A 24,542-nucleotide genomic window follows, 5' to 3' on the forward strand; every position below is an offset into this window, starting at 1 on the left:
ATGCTGCCAAGTACTGCCTTTGCAATCCCATATTTGTTTAAAGACAACGCAACATGCACATTAAGTGCACAGCACTTTAAAAAAACGACGCCAGGTGGTCAGAAGACCATTACTATGAAGGACAAATCCATTGCTGCAATATGTCATTTGAATACCGATAAACCAAGGAGAAGCACAAGCCTGCGATAAGATGCAACGATTTGGCTTTGAGCCTGGAGCAAAGGGCCACGTATCAAGAGACACCCTCCCTCCTCCAATTGCCCTGCTGTTTTGGAGACAGCAGAGGCTGCGCCAAGGCTCCACCGGATGTACTGTGGGCTCCTGGGCACAAGTGCCAGCCTGACAACTGTGGTGGGGACAGCCAAGTCCCTGGCTGCACCCCACCACACAGACAGCAGCCCCCAGCTGGAAACAACCAACAACATCTGGAATAGCTTCCCCCGAGCAGCAGCTCCTCCCTGCCGCAGGGATTGTGTGGGCATGCTGTGGACAGTGCCGCGTGGATGAGAAGAGCTCCACACTGCCATGTTCCCAGAACACAGCTGGGCTCAGAGAATGAAGCTGCTCTTCATTTCACCCTTCTGAAAGGGACCAAACAGCTCCAATACCATGTATCTAAAATCTTCCATACAGAAACAGCTATTAGTATTTCCAGGAGTTCAGTCTCTAGCATGGCTGCAATTTGAGCACATCCCAGGCATGTGCTCTTGATGGGCTAAGCCAATGTATGCTCTTGATGGGCTAAGCCAGTGTGTTCAACTAAAGATTCAGCAATACTTTCCTCAGAGAAAAACACAAAATCCACAAAATTTTTTTTTTCAAATGAATGTATGTTGCACATCCCCAGAAGGGACTAACATTATTTATTTCTAAGAAAGCAAAATAACTTTAAGTTTTAAAGTGGTTCCTAGCAGCAGACTGTAATTGTGCTGCTGAACATTTTGTACAGTTGGCAGTCCTGCTCAGCCGAATTAAATGCACTTCAGACAGTAAAAACTTGAACTATTTTCTAATCCATCCTAACCTTAAAAAAAAAAATACAAAAAGCTGATGTCATCTTGGTATTGTGCTTGCAGAAAACTGCAGGAGCATGGACTCTGCCATAGATTAGTAAAAATTTTGCAACATGGCATAACACACAAAATCTTTTAAAAAACAATTTCTTTGCAGCCCTTCAACTTAGAACATTATTCTCACATCCCCACTTAGATGTGTGTTAAAATGCTTCCATGTATTGATTTTTACAATTAGAACATGCAAATAGTACCAAAAAAGTGCCCAACAGACAATATTCAAGAACATAAATATGTTCCTGAATAATTTAATGGTTATTTCCCAGTTTCACTGCAAAGCCCTCAAGCCACTCGGTGGTGTAATCTGTCCTAGACTCAACTGTGGCTGTATACTTTGGCACTGAGTCAAAACAGAGAGGTTATTGTTTGATTTATATGCCAAGGGCCTCTTAGATAAAGGGCTAATGGCAGGCTGATAGCTTCAGCCTTTGCGTATGGTGTTTATACAAACCGTTCTTCCCTCTCCCTCCTTTCTGTGTATACTCCAGGAAGGCTGTGTCCCATCAAGATCAAGTTAATTAATTAACTCATACTAGCATAATTTGATTGATAAAACAATTGATTCACTAAAGGTCACAGAAAGTGCTGTTAAAACACCAACTTTTCTGCCTCAACACAAGGTTTTGAGATTTGCATTTTTCCACACTGCAAACAGGAATTTCAAAGAAATAATCTCACTAGAAAAATAGATGAAAGAAGCTATGAAAAATTAATCTGTCAATTAAAGTGCACTGCAAAGTTCAGAAAATAATCAGTGCTTCGTGAAATATTTAAGCAAAAAATAAATCATGTCCTACAACAGAAAGGGTCACATAAACAAATTTTTTATATTGCAAGTTCTGCAAACTATTGAGCTTCCCCTAGAAGAAAACTAGAAGCCTTGCATATGTGATACAGTTTTCTATTTACTATATCCAAACTAGGAGTATTTCCTCATATATAAGTTTCGGTACTGTTCAAATATTCAGAACATAGTCCTGTATGACCAAGTTGTTATTTATTAGATGTTAGAGAACTTCATTATCAAATTATACAGTTAATAACTTTTCTGCAAGACACAAGCACCATAAATTTTTAATTTAAAAAATATAATCTAATTTTAAAAATATAGAAAAACCCATTAAAATAAGACTAAATTCTTAAGAGCCTTTTGTCATCAATTTATTTTAAAACACTTATTTTAAACAACAGACATAAAAAACAGAAGCTGTCAGGCATTTTAAAAGCAGTTCTGAAATAATATTTAAAGTGTTGCAACTAAGCTTGCAGCCAGCAAGGCTGAAGTGCTTTGAGCAAAACTGGGAGCTGCTTATCAGCTACCAGTTTTGCAATGGATTCTCCTCTGGACTACCTGAAATATCTGTGGTAATAAAAAAGGTGAGAAGCGACAGTTCCCTGTATGTTGTTCAATACCTGGGTATACATACCAAGGAAGTACAGTATTTACTGGACTAATACAGTAGATTCATTCATAGAAAGGCAAGATTTGCCACTAGAAGTCAAAAATTTCATAATATTTTGCCTCCTCCCCTGTTTTTACTTTGGCATGGATCTCCCTGTGCCAGTAATCCTGACCCAGCATGCAGAATCATGCAAACCAAACCAGAAAGCAAAGAACTTCCTTTGCCTACTCCTTGACAGCTGGGAGCGGCTGCCAGGTTGCTCCACAGGATACAGCCCACATTTTCCTTCATTACTGGTTTTGCCTACAGCTGACTCAACATGGCCATAAAAAAACCCCAACAGACAGACCACAAGGGTTACTCTTTGAAAGCTCTGGCTCACAAAAGAAGGGTATGTTGTGAAGTGCACCAGGGGAAAGTTGGTTAAAACACACCAATAAGGAGCAGTTACTGTATACAAGTTATTATATTCAAGCTTTGATATTTACCTTCATAAAGGCATAGCTACAGACAGTGACACTTCAGGGCAATGCCAGTCAACTTGAATTTTGCAATCATTTTCAGACACAGGACGATAAAACAGACTACTGATTACCATTAGGAGAACAGAAAATAAGATTCATAAGACACAACCAGTGACTAAGACCAACAGTAACAGGAACGTGTTCTTTGAATTTGTTATTGAACATAATGAGAGAATAAGTTTCTGTTCATCTTACAAAGAAGCATATGGAAGTATGAGACAGGATTTTCATGAACATAGGAGCAAGGTCTAAAATATGCTGAGAACACACAAAATCAAAAGTTTATTTCAGACAGACAAAAATTGTGAGAAGAGTGATATCAAACCAGTTTTTAAACAACCTCACAATTTTAAGTTGCAAAGCTGCTGTTTTGTACAAACTATGAGTTACTATGTTCCAATTAAACCATGACCACTATACTTAAAACCAGGAAGAAATATGCTCCCTGTTATCAGCAGAGCATGGGAGAACTTAAAAATAAACATTTCAGGAGGTACTTAAAACACAACCAACACAGCAACCCCAAAATGTCACACAACTTCTCTGTTTACCTACAGCTCTTTGCTTTGGGATGAATTCCTTTTCCTTAATTTACAGATAATGGAAAGTAAATCAGGCTCTTGACATTTGACATATTTGTGGTCCCACAGGTGAACTGAATTACAATAAAATTTAATAAATAATTATTAAAAGGCTGGCACCGATTCAGTTCACATGAGGAACTGATTAAAAAGAAGGGAAACAAATCCTCCCAACAAAAGTAAATGACAACATAGATTTCTACATTTTCCCTTTTCTTTCCTTAAGTGAAAAAATAAAAGAGAAACTTAACTCTATTTGGCTCATTCATATATCTACTTTACAGATGGCCGTACTTATAAATTAAAATATGTACACAAGTCTGATGAGTGTGGTCAACCACCATCTGAAGCACGTTCGTCTCTTGCCAAACCCACCATCTTCAGTTTTATCAAACATTTCCTCAATCCCAGCATCATGTAAACTTGTAAGGACAAGCATTTTAATCACAGTCTTGTTTCATGTGGATCTAAATATAGACGTATTTGTGTACGCACACACACACATATATGTATATGCTGTGATACACATACAGTAAGTTTTTTGGCTTCAGAAAGCCAAAAAGTTTAACATATACACTTAAGCATCTATGACACAAAACAACTTTACTTGCTAATAACCACATACATGAGACAATGCAGCTGTGCATGAATGATGTTATTAAAAAGTAATGCAACTCCACTCATTGCTGCTTCCAATATCAAAGAACAATAGTATAAACCAATGACACCAGTCTGCATTACACCAAGATAGCAGAAAAATAATCCCTGCGCTGTATTTTACCATAAGTCAGCACAAATGCACGCATGCACACGTACACACAAAGTACCTGAAAATTGGTTTAGAAATCCTCTTATTCTATTCCATTTATATAGACTAGTAACACAGAATTTCTGTTTCAGCTTAATATTAGAACACTTACTAAGTGAAAAATTTCTTGTAAAATATCCAGATCTATTTTTTATGTAGAATTTCATATACATATATATTTGTCAAATGATATGGTCACAATAATCCTCGAGACAGACAGCATTTCTACAATGTTTCAGCTGATTATAGATGGCCAATACAGCACTTTCCTGTGTTAAAAAATAAAACTACACAGTCCAACAAACAGCTTGGAGAGCTATGGGCTCTCATCCCTTTTGAGTTCTGTTTATTCTAGCTATTCCCAAGATCATTAATATCCACTTGAACCTGTAAACTTGAAGGTCAACAAAAGGTGAAACATAAGGAAACAATATAATAGGGAATATTCAACTAGATTATATATTGTGAAACATTAGGGCAGTTTTCTTAAACTACACTTCTAAATGTTTTTTTTCCTTAGTAGTAGAAAAGATAGGAAGGTAAATTCCATATTAAACCAGAGTTTCATTTGGAGGATTTACAGAATGACTAGCAATTCCTTTTGGTTAGTAATTTTAAAATTTACTAGTTCTGTCTTTCTAGAAAATGCTATGCAATCAGAACAAAATGAATAGAAAAATAGTTATCAAACAGTCCAGAGATGGAATAAAAATACATGCCCAAAATTGTAAAATTGTATAAATATCTTACCACTGTCACAAGCAACATGAACCCTCTAACCCTCTAATTCTGCATTGATTGTTGTTGTTAAGCTACAGCAGTGACATGTTATGTTACATGTATAAGCTTGTGACCAGCAGCATCGAGAAAGTACAAAAGCTTTACAAATGTAACACCTCTCAAGATCAAGAGGGATCTGCTTGTGTACTAAACATCACACAAAATCTCTGCAATTCCTGGACTACCTTTCCTCTCATAGCTATCTTTCTGCAAATGACATATGTCAACTGTTGTAAGGTATTTGAACCTTGACAGTGTGCCCCAGCCAAACCATTTTTAGTTATTTTTACCAGAGCCCTCAGAGTGGGACCAGGCTGGAATTACCCTCACTGGCTTCACCTGGCCTTTACATCTTCAGCTTCAGCACATCAGCTCCACGAGGGTTTTTAAGCTCCAGTCTGAAGGCTTGAGGGAAAAGGAGGGACAGGCTTATATCTGCTCCCTGTCTGTTGCTGTCTTGTTGTTTGGATTTCCTGGACTAACTTGGCTGCTGATTGCTGGATAGGTTTTGTTGCTGTCATCATCTTGATGCTGCTTGCCTGCATCAGGAGCCCTGCCTGTTAGAGCCCTCAGGAATTCATCAAGGACTGAAAGGTAAACTGTGCTAAAATGAAAAAAAATTGAGAAAGAAGAAGCTGAAAAACTAAATACCAAGACAGCAAGGAATAGATAAAAAAGGACTGTGCTGCACTTGATTAAAACCAATTGTATTATCAGGAAAGTGCGTGCAGAGCTCATGGACAAAACAGAGAAACCAATCAAGCAATGTGAGATCTCATGCACAGCAGTTGCAAAATGTATATGTACTATATTATGTAAAAGTTGTAAAATGTATAGGTAGAGTAATATGCATATGTATAAGTTGTATAAGATAAGCAAGTAAAATGCATAAGTACTGTGTTAGGTAGAAGTTGTAAAAGGTATAAGTAGTGTGGTATGTGGAAGTTATAAGTTATAGAATGTATAAGTAAGTGAACTGTATAAGTATGTGTAAGTAGGTAGAATGTATAAGCAAAGTGTATAAGTAGGGTATGATGTTAAAGCTGTGAGATGTGTGAGTGGAGTGTATTTTAAACAATAAGAAGCTTCTGCGTAATCATATTGATTCGTTGATCAGAAGGCATGAGTTCCTGCAGTCAACACTAACAAAGCTACACATGCAGATAAACCAGATCATCTCTATTTGTGACATCAGAATACAGATATAAATTGTCATGCCCTACATGTGCTGTGGAATCTCAATGCAGTACATCAAATTTGTAAAATAAACTAAACAGAAGAGGATGATATTGCAGGGAGAAACTGCTTGGATTAGGACTCTTCATCTTCTCCAAACTACCCTGTGAAAAGGAGAAATAGTGCTTAATTCCATAAAGCCTTGTTGCCTGCAAATTACAAAACTACTGAATTTAGGTTACTGACTGGTACACCACGGCTCACTTTGGAAAATTCTGATTTAACTATAACACTGTCACGCACACATGCTGGAAGCCATGTAAGCAAGCTAACAGCGTTCCAACTTTATATGGCAGCTGATACTGCTACAAGATAATTTCTGCATCAGCTACTAAATGTTTTGGTAGAAAGAAAATTCCTCTAAACAAGTAAGGCTGCTCCAATGAACTACTAGAAGAAGCAACAGCACCAGCGTGAACTGGCTGGTGAAGGACCAGGTCCAACCTAAATAAATTCCTCAAGCCAGCTCTACTCACAGTCTACAAAACCAACTACCAGTGATGTTTCACACCACTGCATGACTACTGTCCAAACTGCAATGTTTCTTTGTTGTCATGCTCATTCTGGAAGATGTTATATCTGAAGCAAATCTTGAGGAAACAAAGGCACATTTGGGAAGGTAAGGAGTGTAGGAAAAGGAATCCATACAGAGCTGTCACTGCTCGCCAGGCTGAAGCATGAGTGGAAGGGAAGCATTAGTCACGCAAACAGCCTGAAACAGAAGCCGTGCCTGGCAATTGTATCAACAAGAAACAGATCGTTGTCCTAGCCTGAAGTCCTTTTATGACAGTTCAAGACTTCAAGAACCTCTGAGGCCTATAATCTTGCATGATTATTACCCTGCAACCAAATGCCTCTGATTGTCTTAAAATATGTAAATTTCAGTGTCTCTCTTTCACAAGTTGGATTATCTCAAAAACTCTACCGAAAGTTAAGTATATCAAGAAAAGAGGGATTTTATTAATCTTTTTCTAAGGCTTATTCTTTTTGATCTACAGCAACTGTACTTAACAAACACAAGGTTGGATCATTTTAACCCTCTCTGCTGACAGCCTAAGCAGAGGGAGCTAGCAGTCTACTTTTGAAAGTAATGGAGAACAAACAAGACGCATCTCAGGAAAGTAGGGCTGGTTTTGACAGATGCCAGCTGATCTTTAGGTCTTACTAATCCTTGAAGTCTTAAATCCCACTAAGCTCCATCTTGTATACAGACATGATTCTGAACATGTTCTGTGCAAAGAGAAAAGCAGATTAACTATCCACTGGGCAAAGTGGATAGCTCTAAGATGTGGTCAGGACACCTCAAAACAGTTTAACTCTATCCTTCCTCTAACCCGCAGCTATTCCTTTTTAAAATTATGTTATTTAAAAATACATAATACATACTGTTAGAATTTTTATCTATTAACCAGCTGGTAAGGTTCTCTCCCTTCTGCAAAAGCTTCATAGCACTCATGTCTGCAGAAGAGCCTTTATTACATGCAACACAACATTTAGCTACCTAAAACTTTTCCACTATTCAGTAGTACTAAAGAGGCTCTTAAACAATTACGGTGATACTGGGGCACTCTGTGGATAACGATGCAGCATACTTGAACTTGGAAAAACAAGTTTCAGTTCCCACCAAATACATGGTAGTGTTGTCACTTCCTGACAGGTATTCAGCACTAAGCTTCTCTGTATTGACTCAGCATGGGATGAGGTCTAGGAGTGCTCCTTCCTATTCTTCTCTTGCACTCCCACCCCTACAGCCATAATACATTCCTTGGAAGTCTTCAAAGATTTCTCAAAAGGGTCTCCTGTAGAAAGAATAGAAAGGTAAGATGTGTAGCCTCAAATAGCATGTAGATTCATTGTCAAGTAGAGTTAAAAACCAAACAAACAAAAACCCAACAAAGAAACAAAATTCAAAAGGTTATTCCAGCTGTCCATCACCATTCAAAAGCAGAAGCAACACCTGATCTTTAGACCCCAGAGCAACAATTAAATGCAGACTGGTCCAAATAAACAACCAAGCACACCACAGCAACTGGAGGACTGCCAGAAACAAAACAACTGATATCCAGATGAACACTGAGGCCAGTTTGCTTCCTTCAAGACAAATTAAAAAAAAAAAAAAAAAAATCACTGAAAAGTGAAATTCTTTTTGTCAGAAGTAGAATTGCTTACTGTGACCTGATCCACCTTGTTTTGCAATTAGCAGATCTGGATATATACTACTTCACAAGATAAAGGGAAGGATTGATGCTGAAAGGCTTCCCAGATGTATCACAGGCCTCTTACCCTCTTGCCCACTGTAATAAAAACAGACCATCATTCCAGCATTACCCTAAAATTCACTCTCCCTCCTCTAACAGTGGCCAAACGCTGCAGGGGTGAAGGAAAATAAGTGCATACAAATAATTTCTTAAAACTCTCTAATACTCATAACCATCACTTAACCCCATCTGAATTTCAACCGGCTGCCTTTTAGTCCAACAAAATGTTTCAGCAAAATGTTTCATTCCTACAAGCTGCAGGACAGCTTATGCAGAATGCCAGACTGAGTTACTGCATGAATCAAGTTAATTGAAAGCTTCTGAGTAGGATTTTATGCACTACAAGGTACAGCAAAATTCTTGGCAAGCAGCTCTTTAGAATGTGTATATTAAAGAGTTACTTGTCAGAGATTTTAATTTCAGTTTTGGACAAAGCAATGAATTATACTAAATATAAAGTCTGATCCTTACAACAAATGTATTGCTTGAGAATATTACATCTAACACAATGGGTTACTTTAGAGCATTCTGCTCTGCATTTTAAAGCTATTGCATAAGGTTATTTTAATAAAAATTATTCCAGGGAAAGAGCAGTTAGTAATGAGGTGCTGACAATTGAATCTACATTTAGGGATTGCACTGGAGTGCCAAGTCCACTTTTACAGATGCGCTGGGTAGCTATCCAGTAGATGTCCTTGAGGCATGTTAAGACCAATATATTTTGGGTCTTGTTTGGCAGCAGAGATAGATGAGACAAGTGAAAACATTTACCAAGAACACATCTGAAGTGTGTTTTTCTTATTAGAGAAATGTAAGAAAATAAACCCAGATACCATGGAATGCCAGGAATTCCTTCTTCTCAATGTTTTTGATTTACAAGGCCACTTTTTGGTAGTCTCCTTTGACCTCCCTCCCTCATTTGCTTGCCTAAAGCCTGGAGTCATCAATGCAACCTCTTGACTAAGCCATTTTGAGGGCTTAACATACAAAAATACATCTTCATAATAGATGGAAAGACAACTCCTTCGGTAAATGACTGTTACCACAAAAATCACTGCTTAGTAAGTTTTACGGTATAACTCGTTAAAAGAGTCAAAGATACTCTTTTTATGAGTTGAGAACAAGTATTCAAGTAGATACTTTGAGATCCAAAACAAATAGTAAAAAAAAAATAATCTGAAACAGTCTTTACATCTTAAAGATGAGATGTTTGGACATGCAGGGCCAGATTCTTCGCCAGCATGTTGGTGCAACTTAGATCAAGTCGAGGGCTGGGTCCTGCATATCTTCATTATTCCCCCCTCTTACTTCAAAGTAGCATATTTGTCATAGTTTCAATGCAAACCTAGAGCCCTAGCTTCCTCAGATCTCATGCAAACCTAATATGGACAATTCTAGCCTTCAAAACCAAACTGACAGCTATTCAGAAAGAATAAAGCTCCAGCCTCAGGCTTTCATTTTCATAACCATTTCCATACCTTGGTTGATCTGTCATAGAGAAACAGATAAGGACTTCTGTCTACATTGCATATATTTACCCTGTGTTCTGGGTATCTTCTCTCAACCCCTTCCTGATACACTTCTACCTGCCATAGAATGAGTGATGAGAGCAGAATTTAGTCGCAATCCAAAATATCTGGATTTTTGGCTGTTTTTTATAGTCATTCGATATTAACTTTGCATCCTCCTCCTAAAAAGGGCTTCTATAATCAGTGTGTTTGGTGCCGTCTAATTCCCTCCTCCTCCACATACCCTCCTCACCACCAAACCAAGCGTACCATTGAGGGCATTTTCTGACCTGTCAAAGAAAGTCTGAAGCCACGACACATTCCCACCATTAATAAGAACTGCAGCTTTTTCTACTGAGGTTCATTTCCCTTTTTTTAAGGGGTACCTGGCGCTTGAGCATCCACATGCAGCATACACGTTCAGCGTGCGTTCTGTGGCTGTTTCCAGTTAGTGAAAATGACTTGATATGGATTTCTTTTTCTTGTTACTTATTTAAATAAGTACTACAGTTGTGCAGAGAATTAGGTAAGATCATAAAACTTTTTCTCTCCCACAGAGGTTGGGAATCTTTTCCAGTTGAAGATCATTTAAAAAAATACACTCACAACCTATAGAAACTTTGTGGTACTTGGTGAAACATAGTCATCCAGAACCTGCAGAAGGACTTCTTGGGGGTTGAAGTTCATCAGAGCATAAAAACTGGCTTGGCTTGGTCAATATTCACAACCACTTTTGAAACTGTGAACAGTTATAAAGTAGCAATACCCATTTCTGCATCCCCTTACTACACTTCAAGAAAAAACCATACACACACAGAGGTAAACGCTAGACCTAGGCATCATGAATTAGGTTTCAAAGATCTGTCATCTAAATAACAGAAGCCATGCTAAATATTATTTAGCCATGCTAAATAGAAGAAAAGAATGCTGGATTTTTGGCTCAGTTAAATTAAAATCAACAGTTGTGGGTGTTTTTATCTGTATAAAAAGAGAGTATTTCTCTGTGCAAGATTCTGTCTACTTTTCAAAGTAAAAGCATCTTTAAGTTCTGGCAGGTAAATAGCTCACTTCACATAAATTTTAGCCTGTGTAAACTTTCATTCCTGGTTCATATTAAGTCTGGAATCATGAAATAACCCAAATCATATAGTCAAAACTTGCAATCAGACCTGTTGCCAACAGATAATACTGTTTCCTTCCCAAACATTACTTCGTCATCCAACTGAGCAGCTGTCATTTGTTCTTCTCATCAGTCTAGTACAGCACATTTCTCTCTGTTGTAAGATACAGCAGGCTTACTTTATAGCATAAGAATGAAAAACTAAAACACCCCTCCAGGTCACTCAGTCACTCTCTGTTCTGGCACTATGGTTGAACAGCAAATGAGTAATTCCACAGTATGTAATAAGGCCAATGCATATCACTGCATTTTAAAACCTTGCTGTTGAGGTCATTCAGGAGGCAAACTTGAAGGCAGATGGCCAAGCAGAGTAAGAGCTAGTCTTAGAAAAATCTCACAACATCAGCCAAAGCAATAGTCTCTGGGAGATCGTGCTATAACACAAGAAAGATCAGAGCTCACTTTAGAGAACCATAAAGTCTACTTAAACAGACACAGGCTTTATGCTACTAATAAACTCTGAATACATCTGCAGGAAAATGCACTGTGGCCACACCAAGGGAAAAAACACTTTGCAAACTTACACAGGGGAAAAAAGAACCTCACAAAATTCACAAACAAAAGCATTAAGGGAACAAAAAAGTTATGTCAGTTTTAAAAGAAACGCTACAGAGAGCCAAAAAACCATTGCCCCTAAGCAACATAAAGACAGTAGTTACTCTTTCTGATAAGTCATCAGAAAGAGATTTGTCCTTCTTTATATCTTGCAAGGATATTCTTTGTATCCTTGCAAGGATACAGAGCACAATGGCAACAAGGGAACAGCTAGAAGATAAACTAGCTGAGGGGCTGAACTCACTGAATTTCCTTATAGGCATTAAGCGACCTTGCTCTGATAACCAGGTGAAGATGCAAGTACTCAGACCTGTTGATGGCTGGACAACTTCAGGGTAAGATTCAAATTTATTGTGTCTTTCCATGGACAAAAGAAAATCAAAACCTTGGGACTTAATGGCTGAACTCAAATAGAGAGGGAATACAGAGAATAATGTAAATACAGGGAGTCTTTCTTCTTCAGAACTAAAAATATGTCTTCAAAAAATTAAGCATAAAGAGTTCCGATTTTGCCATTTTCACCTAACTGATTCTACAGGCAAGAGCATCTCAAACCTCTTGAACCTTGTACTCTCAGGACTGCTACGATAGTATCAGAGGGCCCAGGAAAAACAACCTGAATTCTGCCTGAACATTTTCATTACTAAGCCTGGGTAGCCTAGACAAAGAGGGCAGTTAGAGGTTCTAAAAGTACAAGAATGAAGTCCTGAGCAGTCCAGCTTCCCACAACCCCCAGAAGTCCTTTTAGTGGGCTGAAAAGCATATATAAGGAAGAGCCATCCAGCTATGCCAAGAGCCTGTCAGCCCAATTAATTCTTTATCTCAAGGAAAATAAGCTTCAAACTTCCTCTTATCTAGAAGACAACTTCTAGGACTTCTGAGCCCTGTCATAACAGACAATTGACAAAAATGTGGCACCTGTTAGGCAGGAAGATGGTCATAAAAAGTACCCTCACGTGATTCTTCTGCTGGTTACTTCAACAAACTCACTACTGCAGCAAACTGGGGTTTTGCAGAGTGGCAGCAAGGTCTTCTAGCAATGCTGTATGTTACACAGCACAGCAAGCTGGAGGTCTTGACCTCTTTTCCAGGATTTTCCACTCTCAGCACAGCCCTCTCACCCCTTCATTTTTTTCCATTTCAAGGAGGTCCCATGTTGAATGGATCCGGGCAAATATACACATTTATTGTAAAATAAAATAAATCTTATCAGCTTGTTCATCTCATCCTGTGGCAACAGTCAATTATGTTCATTTGATTCAGGCTGGTTTGAAGCTGAGCAGAAAGCATCTCCTGGAAAGCTTGTCTTGACTGACAAACCCCAGAAGCTGATCCAGGCAGGGCTCTTATTTCCAACAAGAAGATGCCTTGAGAAATTTCAAACAATGAGAAAACTCTGAATAGGCCTTGATTCAGGACTGTGCTCTAAGCCTGTATAAGTACAATAAAGGGGTGATCAGGAAGGCTGCCAGTCCAGGAGCATGGTGGGGGAGGAAGGAATGTAGTGTTTGGGGCATTCCTACTGCCCAATCCACCACTTCGTGAAGCATCTCCTGGCTGGACTGCTAAAAAGGCAAAAAAGTACCAGCATAAAAACCCTCTAAAGCACAATTCATCTCCCTGAAAATGGACCTTAGTGGCACAACAGGAGTCCTGGAAGCACAGAGCCAGGCTGTAATTTCACGTGTCATGGGTGAAAGAAAGTTTCAGAGTTATATTTAATGCACTGTGATGGCTGCTTTTCATAAATTCTGCAGTTAAAACTTCCTTCTCTCCCCAAAGTGCTGCTCACCTTGTTCAGAAAGGCAGATAGGAAACAGCTGTACCATGGGTAGTGGCTTTTTTGGGGTTGGTTTGGGGGTTTTTTGTCTTGGGGGTATTGAATTTAGGTTTAAAATAATCTTTAGGAGCAGAGCACCGCAACAGAGCCAGGAGGCCAGGTCCCGGGAGAGCAGGAGCGTGCAGCTTCCACCAGGGGGAAGTGTCCAGCAGCAGAAACTCCAGTACCGGAGGAACATCCCAGCAGCAGGGACGGGCAGGGAGCACCCCGCTGTTGCTGAGCCACCACCAACATACCGGGGCAGATCCAAAAGCAGTTTTTAGCTCGAAGCTGTCTCTCTCCCTGTCTGAAAGAGCCTTGACATCCTTTGTTTTGGGTTACCCTTCCTCCTCTAAAAGACTCGCAGTGGATATGAAGCAATATAGTCAGGACATCTGGATTTTCTTACAGCAATAGTAATGTTTCCTCTTTAATATTAACATTCCAGAAAGGAAAAATACTCTAATTTATGCCATAAATTTCCAGCCCATTCAAGAATAACACTGTCCCAAATTACCTTCTTATTATAAGCTTCTAAAAACTTATGCATGCAAAAAAAAAGTGGTTTTTTTCCTAATTAACATCTACAGCTGATGTAAAGGAAATAATTTTTTAAAAAATTGAAAATACCAAAAAGATCCAAGAACCATATTGTTCAAAAAAACCCCAAAACACCAATATCCTTCAGATGCTTGTTCCTTGATAAAAAAAAAAAAAAACCAAACAAAAAAACTCCAAGAGAGTAAAATCAACGATTCAAAAAAAGTCCACATCCCAGATTAAAGAGAGACTTTAACCTCCTCTTCAGTTTTAATTCTTGTTGCCCTTTTCTTTGCCATACACACACACACCTCTTTCATTTGAAATTCACATGATACATGTGACTGCTCAAAGACTACTGCAGTGTGTGCTATATAGAGATCACAGGAACTGCTGTTCCATCAGTTCCCAGGAAAGGGGGACAGGTGAATACAACTCAAAACTGTCCCCCCACCCCAGGGCAATAAAGCACTGTGAGTAGGAGTGGGAAGGACACTACCAAAGAAAGCACAAATGGAGATCCTGCGTTCGATAGTCTTGACACCTTAACTCCCCTTGTACTCATGTGCACTATTAATTGCACCCCGAAGATCAGAACCCCTAGAATTTTTCTGCCTTCAGTATGCAAACTTGTATCCTAAGAAACTCCCTGTTTTACTGGTTTAGGAAACAAGTTCCTTGGACACGGACTACAAGAGGAATCAGAGGCAGAAAGGAATTAAGTGACCTGTGAGATATCATGCTGCAAGCTGACAGCAGAACCAGGACTGGAATAAAAGTCCCCTCACCTCATGGCCTTCCTTTACGTTCAGGGCTGTCCAAGTCCCACAGTACCAGAGGAGCATTGAATCATCACATCACACCCAAATGCAAAGATGCAGCTGGAGCAGAGCTTTCTTCTCCATCCAAATCGTAGCATTTGTAAAAAGTACTGATCAGTCCAAAATGTGAGTAACAACCTCAGAACTCAGAATGATTGGGAGAAGTATGTATTTTCAACTGCCATTAACATGAGACATTGAAATTTTATCAGTCCATCTCCAGGAATGTCCTAATTTTTAACCCACTCCCCCCAGCACACCTACCTTTCCATTCCTTATACAAGACCTAAAGAAAGATTTTTGTGGGTGCTGTGATTCAAACATTTGGCCTGCATAACAATGCTTTCTGCATCACACCCATCAACATGGTCACTTCATTCTCAACTTGCTATTTCTCCCTCCAATGCAAATACAGGAGATTTAGTGGCTCCATCTGCTCTGTCAAAAGTGCCCAGACAGCTCAGCTATATTGCTTATTGAATTGCTTTAGGCATAGCAGCCCAAACATGAACTGTGTTACATTAAAGTTCTTCATCTTTACGGAAAAACGCTTGCTGTAAGAGTCCAATGGTTCTTTGTATATTGCATTAAATACATATATGTCTTAAATAAAAAATGTGGACTTTTTAAAAGATTTTAACACCATATTGAATTCTAAGAAGCCTGCAAACATTGGAGAAAGGAAGCAAGAGTGGAAAAACAGGCAAGAAATCTCTATTCAGCAAGTTCTTGAAATGTGCATAAGCAAATTAAATATTCAGTCTGTTCAGCAAAATAGGAGAGCATATCAAAAGTGTTCCTGGCTAATAATAAAGCAGAGTGAAAAAACAGTAAACATAGATATTCCTTCTGTTGCCCACGTATAAATCCTTAATTCTCACACACCACAGGCCTGCGACCAGGATTTAGGCATTTGAACCATGATTTGGGGTTTTAGGGAGCCATGGGAGCTTCATGCGCCTCAGCTCCCAGCTTGCAAGTGGTGGAAAAGATAAACCTTCATCGAGATAAACTAATTACTGACAGCAAGATGCTTCAACATGCTAAAAAGAGATCTTAAAAACACAGGATGGGTACTTTGAGAAACAATGTGGCCAAGATGTTATCAAACTTACGGGATGGATTGCTCACAAACACACAGAGCTTGACATTCATCCAAACAGACAACACCTAGAAGCCACTACATGCACGCTTAAAATCAGAAGCTGAAATTTGGGAGAATTCCTCCAAAAACACTCTATGAGTTATCAAAATACAAAGACCAGCAAGAGAACTGTAATCAATTTTTTCAAATCACGCCTACCACTAAGCTTTCACTACAATTTCGCTTCTATTATGCATCATTTGTTTGAAACAACAGGGTGGCTCCTGCTTTTCTGAATCAGAAACCAGCAGTTCTGATCAAGAGTGGATGTCTTTAGCTAAATATCTACAAACTGTTTCTCTTCTGCTATGTACTTCCATCTGTATATAAAAATGAATAAAATATTTTGACACAATTCTCGAAGAGCATAACTCTACTGTCATCCACACTGGAACAGTAACATGTCAGTGACTACAGCAGGGCAAACAATTACTTTGTGAGATTTTTGAGGGTAATAAGACTAAAAAAAAATCAAGAACTGTAGAATAGTTTGGGTTGGTTTTTTTTAAGAAATTCCTTTCCTCACAAAGGGAGCACCTTCAAAGTACAGTAATTCAAGCAGCATATGGCATTTACATTTTCATCTAAATCTTTAAAGAAGCCCATTATTTCCTTAGATTTGAGAAAAGAACCCTGCTTTATTTCACCACACCAACCATAAATTATTCATTAATTCTGTTTGCTAACTCTGTAATTCAGCCCAGATGTTCCTGCTGGAGTGGCATTCCATAAGAGAAGTTAAATATAGCAAGCTGTATGCAAGGACCAGACTCTCTCTCTCCCCTCACTACAGCGTGCTCAAATATTACTTGAGAGAAAACAATGAAAACATTTAAAAAATACTCAGAATATGTGAGTCTGAAATGCTACAGTGTGATCACAAAATTTCATGTGATAGAGTCCTCATGCATTTCATTTGGGTGTAACTGAAGTCACTGGTCATGTCTCTGGGGAAAAGGCTGGCACTTTCACTCCAGAGTAAACAGAAAATTTACAAGCAGAGGAACACTCCTTGCAATGCAACATATACAAACATAAATGAAGACTTAAGTTTTCAATTACAAGAAACACTTTCGAGCCAGTTACCAAGGGCAACAACCAAGTTGATGAGAAAGTGAGAATATCCCAAGGACTTTCTTATGGAATTGACACAGAAATTTACTGGTGGGAATCTTTAGTCCATTTCAGTGCTTCAGAAAAACAACCACTTTACACTAGCAAAGATGATTAATGTTAGCATTTATAATCCAACACTGAAAATAGTCCTGTTGAACAGAACGGAAATTACCACCTTCAGCCACACATTCAGCCACTGTTATGGTTTCAAGCCATCATTTCTTCATCAACTGTCTTAAGCTAGTTTGGAAGTGCCTATTTTAAACTAGACACTATTCCTGATCATTATATAGTTGGAGAAGAAGTGAATGACAGGCTGAACATCACACTGTCACTTTCCTTGAAGTTTGCAGACTCTTATAAGACCCACAACTCTTCTTCAGTTGTGAACAGTGATCACAAGAGGGATTTTCAGAGGTCATGTAGTCCCTTTGCTGTGCTCCAAGGCAAGATTAAGACTGTTTAAAATATTTGCCTGATCTGTTCCTAAAAATTTCCAGTGTAACAGATTCTGTACCATGCCTTTTTAGAAGGAGGGTATTTTGGAGAAGCTGTTGAAGACTGGTGTGTTAATTGCACCACTGCTTTGGTACCACGTATCAGCTGCTATCATCCAACTTTGCCACACTTGCATCTTGTAGCCAAATCCTGCTGTTCTTTAACCAGCTGTGTCTACATGAGACTTTGAAAAACATGTTAAGACTAACTACTGTTAACAGAGGACACCTTCCCATTAGCCAGCAAATAGGCAAACAAACCTTGATGTACATATATACTACTAGCCACCTTAGAACATAGTAGAACTCTGTCAGCTGTTCCTAAAAACATGAATACATGACTGAAGTCATAATTTAGCCATGTGAAGTCATACCAGCACTACCTTTAGTCTCCTAAATGTCAGTAATGGAAGAAACAATGGAGTGGTAGCACAGGCCAACAATCTCAGGACAGTAAATAGCTATTTTTTTTTTTCCGTAGCCCACACTGACAGAATTTTCTTTGTTTCTGATACTTACTCAAAGTTAGCATGAACAGCTACCACAGAACTCTACTAAGGACAATGACCTCTTCATTTTTCTATGCAGATAGATCTTTGAGGACATCTCACTTCTACTTCAGGAATCAGCTGGAAAGCAGGCAGTGAGAAGCAAACCAGATCAAATTTTATTTAAGCTAGTCACCCTGGCAGTAAGTTACAACTGAGTCCATCTCTATGAGGAAATGTTTTCTCTCCAACTTCTATGGAAGAAGAAAGGTATGCAGTGCAAAACCTAAAAACTGGACCCAGTTACAGCACGTGTGGGAGATGGAAGGTGACAAAGGATCTGGAGGCCCTCAGAAAATAAAGACCATATGTTGCTAAAGGTGGAAATCTTTGAAATCTTTGTTGGGGGGAAAGGAAGGAGAAGGATACAGTGCAGGTGTGAAATCACAAAATGAGTCAAAAGAGAAGAATAGGAACTATATTAGATAGCCCATCTTGAAAAAACATTTTCTAATATATGAGAAGAGCATTATAGTAAAAGAGAAAGAACTTTTAATCTCCTTTGCACTGCATTAATTTCTAGAGCACTGCTGAGAAAATTTTTTTGTGGAATGAAACCAGCACCTGGTATGCTTCTCTGGTTTTGCATAGTAACAGAAGTTGCAGGAAAGTTTTGGTTTGGACAACTAAATTTAGAAAGTGAAACATCAAATCTGATGCACTTTGCTTGTAAAGTCTTAGCTACACATTATACATAGCTAAGTACAACTGTCTGAAGTTACAGCTTTTAGGTTGTTCTTGTTTAAGCAAAAATCAGTCCCTCGTGAAGCTGTCTGTATACCTGAATTTGTGCCTTATTGTCCTTCTCCACAGGTATTGTGTTTGAAAACAGGGATAAGACCTTAAATTAACATGTACTCTAACAAAAATTAGCATCCAGCTAACTTTATGAAGAGGCTTATGGGAAAAACAACGTCACCATTGAGAACTACCTGTTTGCATGACCTATTACTTAGGCAGAAAAAGAAATGTCACAAGTAGAATTCTTGGTGTTAACCTGTACTGATTTGTGCTACAGTAATCTACAGCAATTTAAACAACCCAAATCTAAAAGGTCTTGAGATTCTCCCACTTTTGGAAGTCTTATCTGGCCTACTCACTTAATGCACACACATAGACTTACATTCCAGCAGAATTATGACCAGATGGGGTTTTGCTGTAAGTTTGACTGTTTTCTTTAGTTTTTTTAAAGACTTGTTCTCTGTTCATTTTTTCACAGAGAGATAACAAACATATTCAACATTAAAAAAAAAAAAGAAAGAAGAAAAGAATGTTTACTTTGGTTGTGCTAAGCAGCCAGGTGCTATAACAGCGCAAGTTTCATCTGAAGTCTGCAGTGCTGTAAGTTCCACCATGTTAACCATCACATCAGTCTTGTGGCCAGGAAGTTTGGGAAGCACAGAAAGAATCTTCTCTGCAAGATTGTCACCATGATGACCAACTGCTCCTGAGGAAAAAAAAAAAAAAAAAGACCCAAAAACTATCAGGTGCATAACTAGAAAAATAAACACAAGGAATTGAAAAGAAAATAACCACATGTTTTGGGGAGAAGGACACTGGTATTCATAACATCAAGATCACACTTAGCTTCTCAAAAACATTTTGCTGCAAAAGTACAATTAATTTCTAGAATGGGTAAAGTTAAAAGCACTTACAACATTTCAGAAAGATTCATTTTAAAAGTACAAATTAGACTTAGTTTAACAGCTGCTAAGATATTGACTGATTTTACACTTAGACATGAAAAACATTTTTCTTTGCCTAAGGAAGTTGTTAAATAATATTTGCAATGGTTATTAAAAAAAGCAGGCAAATATTTATATATACACTCACATGCATACTGCACTTTTCTACCTAAACTAATAGGGCTGTGCTTGAAAGGACTGTATACAAGTTACATAAACAGCTATACAGACAGGCCAGCCTAATATTAAAATAAACAATTACCAATGATATGCCACTATCAAGATCATCACTTTTATATAAAGCAAGGGCAGCTCAGGTGAAATAAACACGAAATAACTAAGCCAACCCAAATTACAGAGTATAAAATGTCCATTTGACCATATTCCAAGAGAAACTCTGAACTCCAGCTGGCATGTTTTCTTCAATTTTCCTGATTTCAAACACACATGCTTTTCTTTCCATTCATGAACTCTCAACGCAGGCTCTACAACCAACTTAGAAAATATTAGGGCTGTGAACCAATTCAAAGCAGAAAAACATGACACACACTACAGATAAAAAAGTCAAGAGAGAGGGACCAGAAACCTTATTGCCTTTACATCAGGAACAAGTTGAAGGTATTTGTATTTTGCCACTTAGGCTATGGTTCAGCCATCAACACAGGGCTGGACAGCAGTGCTGAGCTTAGTATTGTTCTCCTGGCTTTCATCACAGAAAAACAGGAACTTTTGAAGCAGGAAAAAGTTTTCTCAGGCTATGGTCCCACTCCATCTAAGTGTGTCTGTGTGGCAGCTATCTGCTCTTACGTTTTCATCATTTCCAAAGACAGAGAAGATCTGTTCCAACAGCTGAATTAGCTTTACATGCTCCATAAATCCAAAAAAAGACCCTTACATCAAGAACATTGCTGAGGTCAGATTATTAAGTGCTCTTGGATAAGCAGAAGACTGTCTTCAGCAATTCTACAGCAGCCAGGTATCCAGGCTGTAAACCATGGTTTTCCATGGTTTATCCACTATTCTGTATTGCAGAAGAAGATGAAAAGAGATGGAAGGATGAAAATGGAAGAGAAAAGTGAAGTCAAACTCTCTGCTGGCAATGCCTTTATCCACGGAAAGCAAAGAAGGCATATGTGTCCAGCAAGGGATGGTACTGCAGTGTGGCCATCTGAGCACTCAGATGGTTTATTACCCATCTGTTTCACCAAAGCCTGCAACAATTACAGAATGACAGCAACTTTCTTTTCTACCATTCCCAGCCAGAGTTAGACCAGTGAAGTACAGATGGAATGAGCTAGGTTGTCTTTGTGACTCCCTAAGCAACCTTGCTCTACAAAATCCCTGCACTCTTCTTAGTAGATCGGTCACGTGTAAGGCACACTGCAACACTCACAAAGCTGCACAGGGAAAACCAATGGTAATCTACTGAACCTCCACCCCATGTACTGGAAGCAACATCTGTCCCTCCACACACGCTGCAAGCAAGCAACATTTAGCTAGACAAGACATTTGGCTAAACTAGAAACACCTCAAATGCAAATAAACCCACATTAATTATTAACATCCCTCCTTTCCTCTTGGCATAGGGGGAAGACCCAGAGTACCCGAGCTGCTTCCACAAACATCCAGTGCCATCTCTGTCTCTTTCCCACAACTGTTACTTCTTGGAGGTTTCCACTGGTCCACAGCCACTACTGGCTTTTGCCATGCCTCATCAAATCAATCACAAAACATCTACTGGAGGTTTTAAAAGTCACCACCCCCCCCGATCAACTGCATAAATCAACCAAGCCTGAAAAGACAGTTAAACTTCACAAGACTAGGACAGGAAATCCCAGGGAGTCACTTTCCAACTGCACTGACTTCAGAAGGGTGCATGGGACTAGTTTTGATCCTCTCTGCTCACAGCTTCTCATGACCAACAGTGCTCAAGGCAAGTGATGGTTTTTAATGCTGCCAAAGTACAGACAGATCGAGCGTTCATGTGACAAGAAGTTATCTGACCACTGCAAAATAGGAGTTTTCATGCCAGGCTAACATCTAGCTTTCAGGATACAAGAACTCTTATATATCATACTGTACTAATTTCACTTTTTCTTTACATTATAAGTTACAAACTGAAATAGGTGACATTTGCTACAAGTTGCAACTGACACAATTTGCAAAGTCAACCAACCAATTCTTTAATAGCAGCCAGGAACTCACTAACTACACTCCCTGCTTCCCCCAGAAAGGCGTCAATGACAGGCATACAAGAAAATATCTGCCTAAGCCCATTACCAGTGCTGTATCACACCACTTGTACTCCTATTCTTACTTTCTCCTACTAGCTGTACTGTTTGGTTCAAAATAAAAACAAAACAAAAAAATAGCACATTTAAGGAACAACTGCACACCACAGAAACAAAATGAGAGCTTGGGCAATAGGAAGACTTTAAAGTCAGTTGCCAAACATGAGGAGCTTGATTTAGAAAGCAGTTCTTCAGTGCTCACTAGCCAACAACTAATGCAGCTAATTTCTACTGGCGACTTGTCCTTCCATGAGTGCTTAAATGTAAGTCAGTGTGCACCTAAACAGTATGCAAAGCATATCTTGGCCTCACTATCAAGCTTTCTCAACATCTGCTGTTTTACCTACTTTACAGATAGATTAGTTCAGGACAGGTGATTTTGAAAGATATATGGACAAACCCATCCCAGTTTTCATGATGTTTCAACACCGCACACCCACTCAATGCTTTTCTGAATAATACCACCAACTGGAAAGACTTTACACTAAATAACTCTAGTGGGACAAGTCCTGTGAGGCACCTTTCTTAGGGAACACATGACCTCTGTGAGAACAGGGTTTAAAATGTCAGAACACAGAAACGTTTACACCTATTTCCTTGAAAAAAGATAGATACTTAGAGCTCCAGTTCCTTATCAATGTTTTGACATACTCTTTTAATCCAGTGTTAGATTAAGATGACTTTGTTAAACAGCACTGAAAAGCAGCCTGTATGTTCCCAGGAACAATTGGGCAGCGTTAAAGGAAACTAGAGTATTCCTCCACCTTGCCAAAAGACAGATCTACGTTCTCCACTGTACAGATGAAATAATATCAAAGCAGCCAGCTACCTATCCCATTAAGCTGACTATTGAATCTTAGCCAACAAAAAAGCACCACAACTCCTCCCTCGTCCAAAACCCAAAAACCAATCTGCAGTCCAGCAGGAGGATCACAGAAGTCCACAACCAAGCCCAGTAGCATTAGCATACTGACATAAAAATATGACAGATTACCCATCTCTCACAGTCTTGCAACGTACGTAAAGAGCGGCAAATTTGGAGATGAGGAACACTTTACCTGTTGAAGGCTCTTGTAATTTCTAAATCCTCTGCACTGACCTAGTCACCTGCATTTTTCTTTTAACAAGAAAAACTCACTCAATTTATTTTCTTCTCTCTGTAAAGCCTCTATAACAAATATAACGCCTGAAGCATTTAGAAACGTATTATAAAAATTTGTGTGCTTATTCCATGATAGCCAAATCTTTACAGATATCATGCCACAGCAGAAGCTGCCATGTCATAGCAGAAGCTGCATCCTGACGTGCAGTAGTGTGTTCACACTTGAATATTTTCAGCAGCCATCACTCCTCACAGCACAGTGTCAACCTCAAGTAACCATAATAATTTAAGCATCAGTTGCCTCCTGTGTCGAAGCCCCAGTCTAGTTCACAAAAAGGGGACTACTGTACTCTACAGGCCTCAGTATTTATGTTTTCAAGGCCTCAGCTTAGATGGTAAGGAAGAAAAAATCATGGGTTCATTTCCTCTAAAAAGACATTAGTGTCAATCCACCAATGCATCAACCTGGAAGATGCTGCAAACAAAAAGAGCATGAGTAAAGCACTCCAAATTAGAAATGTGATAAATATAATGAAAAAAAGAGACAATTACAAGCAAATGCCTTAGAACAAAAAAAATCCAAAAGAGAGATTAGTCAGAATCAGCCTTTACCAGAGAGGCATGGGCCTATGTTAGGCTACACTCTCATTCTCCACTATGAATTATGCAGAACGATAAAGGCATGCTATGACTTTCTCATCACTGCGGCTGCTCCCAGACACCAAAACAGAATAGTACCTGCACTTCATTGATGAGCACCTAACTGTGCCTTTTGTATCTGTTCAAATGCTGAAAACATTACAACCAGCACAAAGGTCTGATGCAAAGATGATGCCTAGCTGACAGTGAGGGAGGGGATACAGAAATTTAAACCCAAGTTTGCAGCCTTGTCTCTTGGGAAACATTCCCATGATTTTGACAGACAAATGCAACAGTGCTAAAGACGATAAAGTGCTGCTGCTGACAGCATTGAAATACCCAACTTCAAGAACACCTATACAAAGGTTATTATTCAAAACTATAGAGTAACTGCACAGGCACCCCCTGCTATTCATTCTTCTCTGTCTTTTGCT

General features: G+C 38.9%; 1 protein-coding gene across 1 annotated transcript in view; it reads right to left on the minus strand.

The window, feature by feature from the left end:
• SCFD2 (sec1 family domain containing 2) overlaps nt 1-24,542 on the minus strand; it is a 195,622-nt gene that overhangs the window by 166,897 nt on the left and 4,183 nt on the right. Inside the window, exon 2 of the mRNA XM_032110266.1 lies at nt 19,670-19,838. Coding sequence (XP_031966157.1) covers nt 19,670-19,838 — 169 coding nt within the window. The remainder of the gene's footprint in view (nt 1-19,669; nt 19,839-24,542) is intronic.

The sequence above is a fragment of the Corvus moneduloides genome, chromosome 5 (assembly GCF_009650955.1).
Source record: "Corvus moneduloides isolate bCorMon1 chromosome 5, bCorMon1.pri, whole genome shotgun sequence".
NCBI lineage: Eukaryota > Metazoa > Chordata > Aves > Passeriformes > Corvidae > Corvus > Corvus moneduloides.